Source organism: Rhinoderma darwinii, chromosome 3 (assembly GCF_050947455.1).
Source record: "Rhinoderma darwinii isolate aRhiDar2 chromosome 3, aRhiDar2.hap1, whole genome shotgun sequence".
In the NCBI taxonomy this organism is placed as follows: domain Eukaryota; kingdom Metazoa; phylum Chordata; class Amphibia; order Anura; family Rhinodermatidae; genus Rhinoderma; species Rhinoderma darwinii.
The window spans coordinates 189,186,959-189,205,360 of record NC_134689.1 but is presented as its reverse complement, the minus strand read 5'-3'; the positions used below and the strand labels follow the sequence as shown (position 1 = coordinate 189,205,360).

The window sequence follows — 18,402 nt, the reverse complement described above, 5'->3', positions numbered from 1 at the left end:
GCCTCCAAATATCTGCCCATTGATTTCAATGGGAATACGGCGTTCTGTTCCGACGGAGCGTTTTTATGCGTAAAAAAAAAGTCTGAAAAAACTGCAGGACACTTCTTGGGACGTTTTTTGGAGCCGTTTGATACTCTATTGAGAAAAGCTCCAAAAACGGCTGTAAAAAAAACGCTGCGAAAATCGCGAGTGGCACAAAAAAAGTCTGACAATCAGTGGTTTTCTCTTGAAAACCGCTCCGTATTTTGAGACGTTTTTGACTCTGCATGTGAACATACCCTTACACTCCCAGCAAAATGTATACACATTTGCCTGAAGGGGGTGTTATCCAACAAGGATTCTCTTTGGTGTACTTTAAAAATAATACACAGGAAATCTGTTTTATAGGAAGCAATTTTTTGTAACTCGTCTGGTCTTCTGCGGTTTTTTGCCTTTGTATTCAGCATTATTTTATTAGTGTCCTTAAAGATGTCAAATGTTTGTTTTGGCATCTTCAACTAGAAAAAGGACTAAAACATGCGCTACCTCCATTGAAACACACTGCAGTGTTTCCATGGCGGTAGTGCAAGATTACTGATGTGTGTCAAGCCACATGGCCCCCCACATGGCCCCCCATTAGCAGCTGTCTTCAGGATAGGGGCATCGTACTGTTGGGACAGACTTTTTGTCTTAACGAGGGGCGTAGCTTTTTACTTTAATTTTTTAAACCTGGTTTTCGAAAAAATGTATTAGTATGTTGCCTGTTTCACACACACTTATAAGAATTAGCCATAATTGCAATAATATATTTATGTGAAACTAACTTACTAATATACTTAAATAAAAAATTCTGTACTAAATGGTGCAGTTCAAACTGAATTATTCATTAAGTGCTGGAGCTTTTCTAATAATGACGCCCTGACACGGCCCCACATGACTGAGCTGTTGATTCATGTGCTGGTCGTAAACGTGACTGCAAGGGGCTGTCACATTGCCTATTGCTTGGGTCCCAAGCAGAGCATCAGCTAGTGCTTTGCCCAGGACTCCAGCCCTGCTCCCGACATCCAATTCAGGGGTTTCCTATCGCTGGAGTCCAAGCAAAGCATCAGCTGATGCTCTGTCTGGGGTCTCCACAACTTCTGCCCATATATGGACAGTGACACTGGCAACAGTCTGGAAGAGAGCATCAGCTGATGCTTTGCTCTGGAACTCCAGTACTGCTCTGCAGACATCATTGTCCATATAGTGACAGTGATGTGGGCAGAAGTGCTGGAGCCCCCAGGCAGAGAATCGGCTGAAGCTTTGATCGGGGACTCCAGCGATAGGAAACCCCTGAATTGACCAAATATGGACGTCGGGAGCAGTGCTGGAGTCCCGAGCAAATCGCTAGGTGATGCTCTGCTCGGTACTCAAGCAATAGGTAATGTGACAGCCCCTTACGGTCATGTTCACGAACAGCATGTGACGCAAGAGCTCAGTCACGTGGGGCAGTGTCGGAGCGTCATCATTATTAGAAAAGCTCCAGCACCTCCTGAATAATTGATGAGGTTTGAACGGCGCCATTTAGTACAGAATTTGTAATCAAAGTATTTTAGTAAGTTACTTAGTTTCACTTAAATATATTATTGCAATGCAATATTTGCTCCCCGAATAACCCCTTTAATGAATTCCAGGCCAGCAGTACATTCCTAACCTTTTCTCTTGCGATCCAGCACTGATTCTCCAGGTGATAGTTTGTTTACATGCAGCAAGCATGTGACTGCAGCAGCCACAAGAGAATCCTTGTTGGATAACACCCCCTTCAGGCAAATGTGTATACATTTTGCTGGGAGTGTAAGGGTATGTTCACACGGCGGGGGTCCGTAACGGCTGAAATTACGGGGATGTTTCAGCCTGAAAACATCCCCGTAATTTCAGCCGTACCGGCATGTGCAGGCGCTTGAACGCCGCGTCAATTACGGCCGTAATTAGCGCTGCTATTCATTGGAGTCAATGAATAGCGGCTCCAATTACGGCCAAAGAAGTGACAGGTCACTTCTTTGACGCGGGCGTCTAGTTACGCGCCGTCATTTGACAGCGGCGCGTAAATATACGCCTCGTGTGAACAGACAAACGTCTGCCCATTGCTTTCAATGGGCAGATGTTTGTCAGCGCTATTGAGGCGCTATTTTCAGACGTAATTCGGGGCCAAAACGCCCGAATTACGTCCGTAAATAGGCCGTGTGAACATACCCTAAGGGTATGTTCACATGCAGAGTCAAAAACGTCTCAAAATACAGAGCGGTTTTCAAGAGAAAACCGCTGATTGTCAGACTTTTTTTGTGCCACTCGCAATTTTCGCAGTGTTTTTTTACAGCCGTTTTTTGGAGCTTTTCTCAATAGAGTATCGAAAACTGCTCCAAAAACGTCCCAAGAAGTGTGCTGCACTTTTTTCAGACTTTTTTTACGCATAAAAACGCAGTGAAAAACGCTCCGTCGGAACAGAACGCCGTATTCCCATTGAAATCAATGGGCAGATGTTTGGAGGCATTCTGCTTCCGATTTTTCGGCCATTTTTCAGGCGTTTACGGCCCGAAAACCGGACGAAAATAGGCCGTGTGAACATACCCTTACCTTGAACCGCACCTGTGTCATGAGCATTTTAGACAGGCATTTCTAAGATTTAAGTAAAGTATACTAGGGTAGAGTATGTAGGCCTGGTTAAATATTAGAAAGGTCTTGGAGCAAACACACTGTGGCCCCAGGCCCACAATGCAGAGCGGATCCTGACATTACAGCAGTAATGAGGAGACAGCCACGCCAATAATGCACACTAACAAAAACACATGTAAATATATATGTTTTTGATGGGATTGTACCAGAATTGCAGCGAAAAAAAAAAAAAGAGAAACTATTTTCACGCAGTTTGGCCATGGTGTCCCTATCTCACACCAGTATGTATGCTAAATATTGTGTCTCCTACCCCAATTACAGTAGCCATCCACTACGCCTAACTTTGCCAGTAGATCCAGCAGTTTCCATGCCCCACTTCCCCAAGTCACAGCTGGTACTCCTTATGATGACAGCAAGGTCCCACATCCTCAGAAGTAATAGTAATCATACTCCAGCAGCTCCTTATATCCACAGAAAAGTCTCCATCAGCCCCTCCCCCATGCTCCCTTATTGCGCCCTCTGCTGGCACTAGGCTATATACGAGCACCTGCTCACTTCTGTACCCATTTCATAACAAAAAAATATATCTATAAATAAGATCATGCTCCTACTTTTGTGCAGACTAGGGATTATGAAATACAATGAGCGTTACTCAATGAGACACTGGTATTTCTATGAGAAAATCAGCAAGTTTACTGTAATATTGGTGAGCTGAAGTGTTTGAAAAATATATTTAAGATCGAAAAAAATCTACCGTTAGGATTTTAGGCTTATTTGAATATAAGACTTATGTCTTCCTTATGCTTATGTATGTTCCTTTGATACAGACGTCATCTTTTTGAGACCCTTAGCCTACAGCAAAAAGGTCCATTGTGCTACATGGGTCAAGACAAATGCACTATACATAGACTGGGGGGGGTGGGTGAATTAAAAAAAAAAAAAAAAAAAAAAAAAAAAAAAAAAAATCTTCCTAAAATAAACTGCGCATTACATTAACTGTACTAGCTATCTGATGCAAGCGACGTCTGAAACTTGCACATGATCACAATCATATGACTAATTATTTGTAGGCTAGCTCGTAGCTTCACAACTTCTACTCTGCTTGGAGTTCTTTGGAACTGCAGCGAAGAACAAATCATATGAAGCATTAAGGCCTCATGCCCACTTCAGTTTATTCCTTCAGGGTGCTATCCGTTTTTCTCACTGATAGCCCCCTGAACCCATTCATTTCAATGGGCCCATGCACACTTCAGTTATTGTGACAGCTCCGTTGTGTCAAAAGTAGAGCATGTCCTACTTTGGTCAGTGATTCCGTGACCGTGGGGCCCATAGAAGTCAATGGGTCGGTCAAAAAAAACGGACGGTACACGGAAGGCTTCCGTGTGCTGTCTGTTTTTTGACAGATCAGTTGCCCTAGCAACGGCACGCCAAAGTTCATACTGGAACATGTGACAAGTTCAATACCTTCCTTTTTTTTTGTTTTGTTTTTTTTAACGGAAACACAGAAACGGAGATGCGGAACAGACACGGAGTACCCACGGATACCATAACGGACACTGATCCATGAGAAACGGCCGCGAAAATGGTGATGGAAGCGTGCATGAGGCCTGAAAACACGCACTGTTTTCAGACGGAATTCGGGCGTTTACGCCTGAAAAAATGGCTCCATTACGCCTACAAACATCTGCCCATTGCTTTCAATGGGTTTTACGATGTTCTGTTCCCACGAGGTGTAATTTTACATGTCGCTGGCAAAAGACGGCGCGTAAAAAGTGCATGTCACTTCTTGGGACGCTTTTGAAGCAGTTCTTCATTGACTCCATTGAAAAAACAGCTCCCCATAACGTCCGTAAAATACGCAGCGAAAAACGCGAGTACTTGCAAAAACGTCTGAAAATCAGGAGCTGTTTTCGCCTGTATTTTGTTAAGCCGTGTGAACATACCCTAAATGTTATTTCACTGCCTGCAAAATATCCAATACAAAGACCTTCAGTGACATCCAAGCAAAATATTGTAAGAAGATGAATATAATAAGGTCACACACACATTATCCGCACAGCCTATGCATGCACATCTAAATTCACTCAAATACTAAAATACTCGAAATAAAAAAGGGCTATTGACCCCTTTGGTAACACAATTTTGCAGTGTTTAGCTTCTATGTATCACAGAACACCGCGGCTGCAGAAGGCCCTTGTCAACTGAATCAGCGGTTTCCGGGTGCTCCTAAAACATCTATGCTTAAAGGCATGGTCACACGTGGCGTATTTCGGCAGACACTGTCCGCATAAATGCCACATAATCTGCGTTGCAGATTCCGTTGCGCCTTTGCCTAAAATGTGAAGTAAAATGCTGCGGATTAGTCGTTGCGGATTCAGGTGAAGAGTACATCCTGCTCTCTTAAAACTTTTCATCTCAGTTTGGCTATAGACCTCGAAACACATAGGTCCAGCCAGAATGATAAAATATCCTGTTCGTAAAACCAATCCGCAACAAGTAGATAACTGATTACTACATTAGGCCAGGGCAATATCGGATGCGGATAGGCTACACTTAAAGAAAAAAAATAATCAAAAAAAAAATCCAATAAAACATGTTTTAATAAAAGCCAACAACAAAAAGTAATTGTCATGGTAAAATACATAAAGAAAAGCCACCAAAAAGGTGTCCACACTTTAACCCCTTGAAGTCCAAGCCATTTTTTTTGTCTTTTCAATCCTTACCTTTGACAAGCCATAACCTTTTTATTTTTCTGTCAATGGTGTGAATGCTTTTTTGCAGGGGGAGGTGTAGTTTCTATTGGTATTAAAGTATCAGAATGTACTGGGAAACAAAAAAAAAATTCTATGTGAGGCGGAATTGGAAAAAACAGCCACTCTTCCATTTTCTTTTGGGTTCCGTTTTTAAGTCTTTCACCTTGCGGTAAAAACTGCAAATTACCTTTATTCTGCTGGTCAATAAGATTATGGCGATAAATTGATAGTTTGTTTTTTTTAGGTTTTACAAAAATAAATAAATGTGTATCATTCTGGAAGCCATAACTTTTTTTTTTTCATTGATTAAGCCTTCACACCACTCTTTTGCAGAACTTTAGCTTTTATTGGTACCATTCAGTGAACAGGATTCAGCTGCTCTGTATACAGGATACAGAGCAACAGAACTTCAAAAAGTAAAAATAAATTATTTAAATTTACCCCAAAAAAAATCACCCATCATGTCATCGTCATGGAGCGTCAAGGGGTTAAGTGCAGTTACACACAAATCTGCAACACCTCTTGTGCTGTTACACCCTGGGAAGTGCAGAGCTATGGTGAGTCCACATACTAGGAGGCCACCTATGATCGTCAATGGTAACCTTGCTCCCTCCATATCATTCCCTAACTAAAGTCTCTTAGCAGTCAGAAATTGGTTTCCACTTCCACAGCTATTATTTTGTGAGGTAAACGTCAGTGTAAGTAGGACAAGCAGCCGTCCATGTGACAACTCTAAAAACAACTGATAAGGCCATAGCTTATTTAGGACTAAGGGCCCTTTTACACTGGCCAACTAGCGTTCTTCCAGATTGGCAGAGCACGGAGAGCCCGGACAGCAGAACACGGCTTGCCCGTGAAATTACATAGGAATAAATGGGGCCAAAATTCTGCCATGAATTTTCGGGGGAATTACGGCCACGAAAGCACATTCGTTGGGCCTAAGTCAAAGTTTTTCTATAGTTACTATTTGCTACAATCATAACATTTAATCAGCTATTGTGCAGTAATACACATAATACTAAACAATAATGGTAATGATATTCCCCATGGAAAATCATTCATATCCTTGCAGATAGCCTTTGGTGTATGCTCCTTTAACCACCAGTATGCCAGTAGTTAAAAATTGATGTTAAAGGATTCCAATTGAAAAAAATATTTAGGTTTTGCATAATCTAGCACAAGAGAAGCGGATCGGCGTGGGGTCCGGGTGTCGGACCCCAGAGATCATATACGGATGACATATCCGGTGGATAGTTCATCAGTTGTCCTGTAGTGGACAACCTCTAAGTTTACATCGGAAGCCATAACACTGCCGGATCCATCATACGACAGATACCATCAGATGAACCACTTTGACTTACAAATGGCGTGGTTTCTGTCGCAGGTCAAAATCTGGTCCCTGAGAATAGATCTAGAATATGGCATTTCTGCTTCATATCCCAGTCTCCATAGTAGGCTATATTGACTTGCTAGATCCATAGAGATCAATGAACTAGAACACAGCTGAAGCAAATGGAATCGCAACGATGGAAAATTTTGTGCAAAAGCACAAGGTGGAAAAAGTACGAGTCTGATTTATTAACCTATGGGGAATGTTACGTTTTAACCCCTTGCAGGCGCAGCCATTTTTCGTTTTTCCCACTTTTGTTTTTGCTCCATGCATAACTTTCTTATTTTTCTGTCGATATAGCCGTAGGAGGGCTCGTTTTTTGCAGAATGAGCGGTCGTTTTTATCAGTACTATTCTGGGTACATGCGACTTTTTGATAACTTTTTTTATTATTTGTTGTGGGAGACGAGGTGACAAAAATAGGAATTCTGGATTTTTTTAAAATTTTTGAGGCCTTCACTGTGCAGGTCAACGTTACATTGCAATATACTTCCACTTCACGGCTATGACGTAACGGTACATTAGACGGGTAGAGGTTAAAGGCAGGCAAATTAAAAACAGAAAACATTTCCTTCTAATACCCTAACTGCCCACAGATTTACATAGTTGTGGTCACCCAGCAAGGAGTCTGTATACAACTATATAGGGCTTCACAATATAACCAGTAATTCTCTGCCTGAGGTAGCCACAATCAACATTCCAACTTATTCACACCGCAGTAGATCTAGGTTTTCCTTCATTCCAGTGATAGTATCCCAAGCTGCTTTTTTTGGTGCCAATTGTACGGCTCCCACATAGATCAATAATATTCCCATCTAGATAAGGTCTCTGGAGATCCATATTTTCCATAACAACGTCTAACCATTTATAGAGCCTTGAAACTCAGGTTAATAGCCAAACCACACACCGATCTCTAGACTGAGCGAGATGCCTCTGAAGAAGCTCTTGGTAGGTACCGAGTCTCTGGTTTGGCTATTAACCCAAGTTGTTTCAAGGCTCAAGAAAAAGGTTGGACATTGCCTTACAGGGTAGTCACCTATAGGTGGCACTAAAGAGACAGTTCTCTACCTTATGGAGAGCTATTTTGCATACTTTATCCCAGGGAGCACTGCCCTAAAGATCTCTGTAAGGAGACTCCGTACTTTCCAAAAGAGAAGTAATGCAACGTATTAAAGTTAACCTTGGCAAGCAGAATAATGTAGCCTGCCAAATTAAAAATAAAACCTGGTGGACCAACTATAAGTTCACAGGGCTCTAAATGGGTTATTCCAGGAATCATTTTCATACAAAAAGCCCTGAAAAACTGTTAACAGCTGTTGTAAAGAGGTTTCTAGAAGAAAATTACCTTTTTCATAATTTTTTTTGCTTCCATGTCACAGCTAGTCAGCCCTGCTGGGGGAGGAGATCTGAACAGACTCAATCTCCTCCCCCCTCTGCGAGCGGACAACATAGTCCCTGCAGATAGGTAACATGGGATCCAGAGTAGTGAAGATATGTAGTGAGACACTCCCCTAGAAACCAATGCAAATATAATGATATAAAACAAAGACAAAGTGGGCATGTGCAGGTTTCATATCTGCCATCAGGGTGCAGGTTTACAATCCTAACAAGCTGAGAAGATGGTATCTCCTCTGCTATGCTGCCATGCTACTGCAGAGGCTCTGCTCCTTCCCTGACAAGCAGGGCAGAAAACTATTTCTATTGGCTGCTCTGCCATGAACAGGGGATTGCTACCTGCCTGCAGAGAGAGTGACTGAACATGCATGTCCAACACAATGTGACATACACACACTATAGGCCATCAATTTCTGATAGCTTAGAGTCCTACACCGATCGGGAGAAAAGAGGTCTCATGACTTATTTTTCCATCCAAGGTGCCAGCGACAGCCGCAGAAAGGAGAAAGATCTCATCCCAGTGATGTGACGCCACCGATCAGACATTAATGGCACATCCAGTGAACGGGATTTACCAGAATAACACTTTAAATGTTAAAACACAATCCTGTACAGAAAATAAGCAATGGCAGAAAAGACTTACCTTGATGGTGACATTGCCTTTTGTAACTTTTCTCATATTGAACCCCACAGTAGGAATCATGTCTTCTGTGAACTGGCCAGACTGCGAGAAAAGAGGAAGATTATTATTTCACAATAACTGCTTCTACCGTGTAATAATAAGGCATCAGCCTGCAGTGATTATATGGTCTGTCCTGTACATTACTCAGGATGATCGCACACTATACAACGGTCGATTATACAGACCAGACACGTCAAATGTCACTAGTCATATGAGGACTGAGTACAGACCACAGTGCGGGGGGCGTGCGGTAACCGGGGGTCAAGCATGGGCGTAGGCAGCGACTGTACATTGGAAGCGCACCGCCATATTACTAGAACACAGGTCAGTATATTAGGAGGGTCAGACGCTTTTACCGCTATAACGTTAACGAAGGTGGTCTTCCCGGAGTACTGTAGCCCGACTAGCGTCAGCTCCATCTCCTCCTTCCAGAAGAGGGACTTGAACCAGTCGAGCAGCTTGTTGATAAGGGCCAGCATGGTGCCGCCGTGGGACGCAGAGGTAGAAGAGCTGTACACTGGTGAGGTCAGGTGGACGCAGCCGCTCCGACTCCCGGAACCCGACGGCTACTGCACAACGCTGAGCGGCCGCAAGTCATATGACAAGCGTGACGTCACACCAACACAACACAACACCGGCTTCGTAATGGGGAATGAGGAGCGCGGGGAGGCACATGATTATATCACGTGACTGCCACATCACATGATGCTAAGTTTACGTTCAGTGCTGAGAATGGGCGGAGCTTGTGGTTGACGTGCAGCCTCAATGAGTCATGTGAGAGGATTAGATGTTTTACGTGATCACTGGAATGGTGGATGAGGTGGGGGATTAGTCTGCAGCGTGTAGTCACTGGGGCGTTAGATAATGGTTACACACCTTGTGTATAGGGAGGTCATTTGTGTCTTCTGTTTATAGCAGTTGTTACGTGGCCTTTTTCTTTGCGTTCTCCAGAAAAGTAATAACAAAAAAGGAAATTACAAAAACCTATGTAAGGCCTTATTCACACGAACGTGTGCGTTTTGCGCGTGCAAAAAACAAGTTTTTGTGCGTTGCAGTTGCGTGTGTCATCAGTATGTGCTGCGTGGCTTTCACACATATGCCATGCTTATGACACGCGGTTTTGACGTTTAGAAAAAGAAATGAAGGAAGTGCTATTATTTTTTCCTTAATTTCTTTATCTACTTTTGCGCGAATCACGCACGTCACTTGGTAGTGCTTCCGTGTACCGTGCGCGATTTTCACACCCATTGACTTCAATGGGTGCGTGATATGCGGAAAACGGTCAAGTATAGGACATGTGAGTTTTATGCAGCGGACATACGCTGCGTGAAAATCACGGACTGTGTGAACGGCCCCATTCACTAACATAGGTCCGTACGTATCACGGACGTAATACAAGTTTGTGTGAATAAGGCCTTATAAATGTGTATTACAAACGCGCCATTCAGCAATAACATCTGGGGAGTCTGTAAATGAAGTGGCCGGGGTGAAAACCATAGGGCAGATTTATTAAGACACGCGTTTCATATACCAATCTTCGTATAAAGAGCATTGGCGTAAAATGCGCCTCATTTATAAAGCGTCGCACACCTCTTACACTCGAGCTTCTCTAGCTGTCCATGCGCCAGAAGGGGAAATCTACGACAGCAGAGCTGGAGAAGATATAAGCCTATCATTTACACTAGTTTCTGGCGTAAATTATAATAAATTTGACAGGCCAAGATCTGACCCGCCTACTTAAAAAAATGTGTTGGAGAAGGTGTAAAAATGCAAAAATTGCAATGGGAAAGCAGAAGGATCTGAGCGACTTTAAAGAGGCTCTGTCACCAGATTTTGCAACCCCTATCTGCTATTACAGCAGATCGGCGCTGCAATGTAGATAAGAGTAACGTTTTATTTATTTTTTAAAACGAGCATTTTTGGCCAAGTTATGACCATTTTTATATTTATGCAAATGAGGCTTGCAAAAGTCCAAGTGGGCGTGTTTAAAGTAAAAGTCCAAGTGGGCGTGTATTATGTGCGTACATCGGGGCGTGTTTACTACTTTTACTAGCTGGGCGTTCTGACGAGAAGTATCATCCACTTCTCTACACAACGCCCAGCTTCTGGCAGTGCAGACACAGCCGTGTTCTCGAGAGATCACGCTGTGCCGTCACTCACAGGTCCTGCATCGTGTCGGACGAGCGAGGACACATCGGCACCAGAGGCTACAGTTGATTCTGCAGCAGCATCAGCGTTTTCAAGTAAGTCGATGTAGCTACTTACCTGCAAACGCTGATGCTGCTGCAGAATCAACTGTAGCCTCTGGTGCCGATGTGGCCGACACGATGCAGGACCTGGGGCAGGAAGTGAGTGACGACACAGCGTGATCTCTCGAGAACACGCTGTGTCTGCACTGCCAGAAGCTGGGTGGTAACGAAGAGAAGTGGATGATGCTGATTCGTCAGCATCATACATTCCCATTCACAACGCCCAGCTAGTAAAAGAAGTAAAAACGCCCCGATGTACGCACATAATACACGCCCAGTTGTACTTTAGAAAGCCTCATTTGCATAAATATAAAAATGGTCATAACTTGGCCAAAAATGCTCGTTTAAAAAAAAAAAAAAAAACTTTACTCTTATCTACATTGCAGCGCCGATCTGCTGCAATAGGAGAGAGGGGTTGCAAAATCTGGTGACAGAGCCTCTTTAAGGGTATGTTCCCACAGACAGGATATGCTACGAAATTCTCCGCTACGTAATTCTGTGCGGAAATTCAGCAGCATTTGCAGGAGCAGCAAAGTGGATTTCCGCAAATCTCAGCCACGAGTTTCAGGAAAATAAACGCAGAAAAAGTGGATCGTGCTCTGCGGTGCGGCTTTCATTTCTGCCGCATGTCCATTGGTGCTGCGTATTCTGAGCAGACGACCTGCTGTTTGGGCCATAGACATGAATGGGGAGCATGAGTTCTGCAATTCTGCGGTTTGTACAGCGTTTACACAGTTGAAACCTTGTAAAAAAAAAAACACCGCTGTAAATCTGCAGGTGCACATCAATTTGTCTACAATCCTTCACATTAAATCCGCTGGTAAAATCGCAGCATTTCCACAGAAATATGCACAGCAAAAAAATGCACTTACTGTACTGAGCTGTGCGGCCGCACCGCTTAGTATCGCAACACATGAAATGACGGTATTGAGGGTGCACGGTATCCAAACTGTATCCAAGTTTCAATGCATCTTACAACCCTACTGTGGATACGCTACCAATTATAAAGTATTTCCTTTTGTTTACTATTCTATATGATTGTGGTTTAGACATGAGCATCTCCACTCATTTTTGTCTGTAAATGTTGACACAGTTGATATAGAAGACAGCATGATGCCCGTATCTACACTTCGCCCATCTGTTTCTTTATGTCTGTGTGTTTAGGGGCATGGCTATTGGAAAATGTAAACAGCATCATAAGTAAGTTGTATTCAATTCTCGTAAACTTTTCTTGTAACTGTTTCCTGACCTTAAAGAGGCTCTGTCTCCACATTATAAGTGCCCTGTCTCCTACATAGTCTGATCGGCGCTGTAATGTAGAATAGAACAGTGGTTTTTATTTTGAAAAACGATCAATTTTGAGCAAGTTATGAGCAATTTTAGATTTATGCTAATTAGTTTCTTAACCCTTTAACGACCGGCGTATAGTGTTTTTACGTCGGTCGTTTAGGGTAGTTCTTCTGAAGTGTCGGCTTTTGACGTCGGCACTTCAGAAGAACTTTTCTGTCATCGTGCGGGGATCTGAAGACCGGGCTGTTAGTAGCAGTGGTCTCCGATCGTATTCAACCCCTCAGATGCGGCATTCAATAGCAAGTGCCGCATCTGAGTGGTTTGCGAGGGAGGGGGCCGCATCGGAGCGGTTTTCTCGGGGATCTCCTGAAGACCGGGCTGTTAGTAACAGTCTCGGGCTTCAGGGCAACGATCGGAGACACTAGCAGTGGACTCCGATCGTATTTAACCCCTCAGATGCGCCACTCAATAGCAAGCACCGGGTGCATCTGAGTGGTTTTGGGAGGGAGGGGACCGCATCGGAGCGGTAATCTGCTTCTGAAGCCAAAGCTGTTAGCAACAGCCTTGGCTTCAGAGTGATGATCGGAGACCAATAACAGTGGTCTCCGTTCATGTGATCACTGTGAGAACCATTCACAGTGATCACAAAATGAAAAACGAAGTGTTTCTCCTACCTGTCTCTCTGTCTCTCCTTACACTTGTTACTCTGTATGAGAAGAGACAGAGAGAGAATTTTACTGTGACACCAACAACACAAAATGACAAAAAATCTAATATATAAACTTTATATAAACTTCAATTGTATACCTAGGCTAGGGTTATCCTTAGGGCACGTTTACACGTGGCGGAGGTTTTCCGCTGCAAATGTTGGTGCAGATTTGGGGCAATTACGCAACAAATCTGCACCAACATTTGCATATTTGACAGGTAATTCAGACGTTGCAGATATCACAGCGGCCTTGCCACAGATTTCAGTTTTTGCATTGCAAAGGCTGAAATACGCAGTGAAATTCCGCTTCTTCTCCGCAACAGACAGTACATGCTGCGGACTGAATATTCTGCACCACAGCCTATGGTCCGCAGTGGAGTTTTCCGCAATGTCTGAACTAACTTGCCTAAAAATGGATAGAAACAAAAATAAAAAACGGCCGCTGGAGAATTCCACAGCAATTCCGCCACGTGTGAACGTGTCCTTAGGGTTAGTCTAGGGTTATTCTAGGTTTTATTCTAGAGTTAGTCTAGGGTTAGCCTAGGTTTATTCTAGAGTTAGCCTAGGTTTAGTCTAGGGTTAGCCTAGGGGTTTTGTGTAGCGTACGTGTGTGACGTCTGTGTATTTGTTTTGTGCAAAAAAAAAAAGTAAAAAAAAATATATGTAAAAAAAAAAAGTTTTATAATCTACGTGTTTGTTTGACATCAGTTTTTTGTGAAGCGTGCTTTTTTGACGTCCATGAATTTTTGTGAAAAAAAAGTAAAGAAAAAATAATAACATTTGTCTGCGTGTGCGTCTGGTTACAGTCTTTGTCGTACGTGTGTAATTACAATGGCCCATAGAAGGTTCACGGTGGAAGAGGCATACGCCATGTACATTTCTGACTCTGATGAAAGCGATACAGAAACCGCGTCCGAGGTAGAAATGTTGTCTACCACTGATAGCGACGACAGTGATACGCTTTTTGCAAATGCAAGTGTCGCAGCAGAGTCCACACGCACAGGGCATGTCGCGGATGTACCACTAAACACGGCTCGCTCTATTCCCCCAGGATATATTGAGTGGGTACCCACAGAGTCATTTTCCCCTAATATCCCAGAATTTATTGCCACACCAGGGATAAATATTAACATTGAAAATTTTACAGCCCTCGATTTTAAAAAAATATTAATTACAGATGAATTATTGGAGCTGGTTTTCAACCAAACCAATCTGTATGCTCGCCAATTCTTTGCTGAAAAGCCAACGTCCTCCTATGCAAAGCAGTGGCACCCCACAAATACTGGCGAACTTAAAAAAAATTTGGGGCTCATCCTCAACATGGGGTTAGTGAAAAAGCCCTCAATCCGGTCATATTGGGCAACAAGCCCTACACATGCCACACCTGTTTTTCCAGCCATTATGACCTGAAGCAGATATGAAGAGCTAATGCGCTTCCTTCATTTTAACGACAATCACCAGCCCCCCCTCCCCCCCACCCCCCCCCCCGCCGTAGTCATTCAGGCCGTGACCGCCTGTATAAAATAAGGCCCCTGATAAAAACTTTGGAGGAGTCATTTATGCCGGTGTACAACCCCGGAAAAATCCTAGTGGTGGATGAATCGCTAATGAGCTACAAAGGCAGGCTCTCATTCCGCCAGTACATCCCCTCAAAGAGAGCAAAATATGGGGTTAAAATCTGCAAGCTCTGTGAGAGCGGTACAGGCTACACATCTGCCTTTAGAATTTATGAAGGCAAAGACCGTGATATTACGCACATTATTAACTCATTTACTTTCACACTGTTTTTGTAGGGAGAACCAAAAGGGAGGGTTACTTATTGGATAATGTTTCACTGTAAAAATGCAGCAATACTGTATTTTCTGGAAAAACCTATTTTTTATTTCTTTTCACCTATTCAAAATACTCACTATACCCCTAGATGAATATTAGCAGGACATTTATACTTGTCAAAATGACCTGCAGTACCACGGCAAATATAGCGTGGTTCCCTAAAATCAGCTCTGGCGTAAAAAGGCCTCCAAAAGCCAAAATGGACTCCTTCTATGATATGCCCTATAACGGGTCCATATAATAGATTAGACACACATATTTGGTATCACCGTACACGGGAGAAATAACAGAATGTGGAAAGGTGTCACTTTTGCCAGTATGTCACATGGTGTTTCGAAATGGCTTAAGAAAAGTGGGACTTTTGTAAAAAAAAATGCAATTTAAATTTTTTTGGCCCAAGTTTGGGCAATTTCTGTAAAAAGTGTGAAGGGTTAAAACAGAAATTGAACCGTTAGAAATAGACTTTAGAGTGTCTAGTTTGTAGAACACAATGTTTTTTCACCATTATTTATTGGACTTCAAGTCCATTACCCATACATTAATACCATGGTGTAAAAAACGAAATTAAGACATTTTAGTGCGCAATTGAAAAAAGGGGCACTTGTGTTTTATACTATATTTCTGGTCAAAAAAAATAAACTACACCTCCAAGTCAGGTGTCCTTATGATCAGGATAAATTAAAAAATATATTTCAATACATTTGTATGATACAATTACTTTTATTTTCAAACTGTTAAATTTTAAATGATGAAAAATCTAAATCTTTCTTTTTTTTCTGTCCACGGCTATAAAAAAAGTAACAAAAATGTTACCTATACATATATACCACAAAAAGGAAGGACTACATGTCCCAAGAAAACAGTGCAAAATTCACATCGATACATAAAACACATACACAGTTAGGGCAGATTCAGACGAACGTTGCGTTTTTGCGCACGCAAACAACGCTGCGTTTTGCACGCGCAAAAACCATTTGACAGCTGCGTGTGTCATCCGTGTATGATGCGCGGCTGCGTGATTTTCGCGCAGCCGCCATCATACAGATGAGGCTAGTCGACGCCCGTCACTGTCCAAGGTGCTGAAAGAGCTAACTGATCGGCAGTAACTCCTGACGTCGCGTACCGGAATTTTTTTTGCCGGGTTCGGCCAAAACGAGTTCGGCCGAACCCGGTGAAGTTCGGTTCGATTGTCCGGGTTCGCTCATCTCAAAGACACTCCATTTGGATGTTTCGAAAAAGAAAAGCACGTGGTGCTTTTCTGTTTACATTCATCCTTTTGACAGCTGGTGCGCTGTTTCAGTCGGTTCGCACGGAAGTGCAAATACACTTAGGGCACACACACTAATTACGTCCGTAATTGACGGACGTATTTCGGCCGCAAGTCCAGGACCGAACACAGTGCAGGGAGCCGGGCTCCTAGCATCATAGTTATGTACGATGCTAGGAGTCCCTGCCTCTCTGCAGGACAACTGTCCCGTACTGTAATCATGTTTTCAGTACGGGACAGCAGTTCCACGGAGTAGCAGGGACTCCTAGCATCGTACATAAGTATGATGCTAGGAGCCCGGCTCCCTGCAGTGTGTTCGGTCCGGTACTTGCGGCCGAAATACGTCCGTCAATTACGGACGTAATTAGTGTGTGTGCACATACCCTTAGGCCTCATTTACACGAACGTAATATACGCGCGTGCGACGCGCGTGCTTTGCACGCATGTCGTACGCACCTATATTAGTCAATGGGGCAGTTTAGACGATGCGTGAATTGCGCTCAGCGCGTGTGCGCAGAAAAAAACTCACGACATGTTCTATAATCGTGCGTTTTTCGCGCACTCACGCACCCATTGAAGTCAATGGGTGCGTGAAAACCACGCATGCCGCACGGAAGCACTTCCGTGCGAACTGCGTGATTCGCGCAAGAGCTGTCAAACTCCTGAATGTAAACAGAAAAGCACCACGTGCTTTTCTGTTTACAAACATCCAAACGGAGTGTCAAATTCGAGATGAGCGCACCGAACTTCACCGGGTTCGGCCAAACTCGTTTTGACCGAAACCGGTAAAAAATGTTCGGGTACGCGACGTCAGGAGACAGTCACTGTCCACGGTGCTGAAAGCGTTAAACTGGTTCAGCACCATGGACAGTGCCTTCCGCTCCGAAAATCCATGAACCTGTAAAAAAAAAAAGACGTTCTGACTTACCGATAACTCCGGTCCGACCTCCCGGGATGACAGTTAAGTCCAAGTGACAGCTGCAGCCAATCACAGGCCAAGCACAGGCTGCAGCCAATCACAGGCTGCAGCGGTCTCATGGCCTGCCGCGTCATCCTGGGAGGTGGGGCCGGATGACAAGAGTGGGACGCGTCACCAAGGCAACGGCCGGGAGCCCGGACTGGGGGAAGCAGGAAGTTCTTGGTAAGTATGAAAGTCTTTTTTTATTCACAGGTTGGTGTATATTGTGTTCGGCATTCACTGTCGAGGGTGCTGAAAGAGTTACTGCCGATCAGTTAGCTCTTTCAGCACCTTGGACAGTGACGGGCGTCGACTAGCCTCATCTCTATGATGGCGGCTGCGCGAAAATCACGCAGCCGCGCATCATACACGGATGACACACGGAGCTGCCAAGTGCCTTTTGCGCGCGCAAAACGCAGCGTTTTTTGCGCGCGCAAAACGCACACGCTCGTGTAAATGAGGCCTTATAGTAATTATCCCCACCATGTTTCTCAGTCATAATGGGTTAATGTGTAAGGTACATGATGGGGTTAATTACTATTAATGTGAGGCACATGGAGGTTAAAGTCATCACACCTCGTGCCTCACAATAAGCGAAAGAAAGTATTTTTTTTTTTTTTACAGCGTACACATCATAAATAACTATTACGACCGCGCCAATACCGAATATGTGTATATTTTATGTATTGAGACTTATTTTAATGTTTATTGTAAAAAAGGTGTATGTGTATTTTTTTTTAATTTAACATAACTTTATGTTTTTACTTTATTTTTAAACTTTAATGTACTGGCATATATCTATATGCCAGTACATTAGCCTGTGTACTGTAATGGCCGCTACGCCGTTCCCCGCTTCTTCCACGGGCTCCGCTCCGGTTCCCGTACCCTCCATTCCCTCATGCTCGTCCCGAGCCCCACTTACCTGATCCGGACGCTCTGGGCGGCACCAGGTAATTGCATCTCTCATCTCCCTCCGCGGCCATCATCCAAGATGTGCGGCTGCAGCCACTAGAGGGCGCGCGCGTTGACTCTTCCCTTCTTAAAGGGCCAGCGCGTGCCAAAATCCAAAGACTTCCTATTTAAGGATCCTCCTCCCTCAGATCCTTGCCTGTTCAACCAGGTTATCCCTGTGAGCTTCCCTGTACCCAGTCTCTCTGTTACCTTGCCTTCTGCCTTTGTCTGGATTTCCCGTTGTGACCTCAGCCTGAACTTTGTACTATCCTTGCCTGCCGCCTGCCTTGACCTA

The 18,402-nt window shown here is 43.7% G+C and overlaps 1 protein-coding gene across 1 annotated transcript in view; it reads right to left on the bottom strand.

The window, feature by feature from the left end:
- LOC142747942 (ADP-ribosylation factor-like protein 8B-A) overlaps positions 1-9,525 on the bottom strand; it is a 45,499-nt gene extending 35,974 nt beyond the window's left edge. The window contains exons 1-2 of the mRNA XM_075855058.1: positions 9,207-9,525; positions 8,812-8,892 (exon numbers count right to left, since the gene is read on the bottom strand). Of these exons, the coding sequence (XP_075711173.1) occupies positions 8,812-8,892; positions 9,207-9,329 (204 nt within the window). The 5' untranslated portion in view covers positions 9,330-9,525. The remainder of the gene's footprint in view (positions 1-8,811; positions 8,893-9,206) is intronic.
- Positions 9,526-18,402: the final 8,877 nt, after the last annotated feature.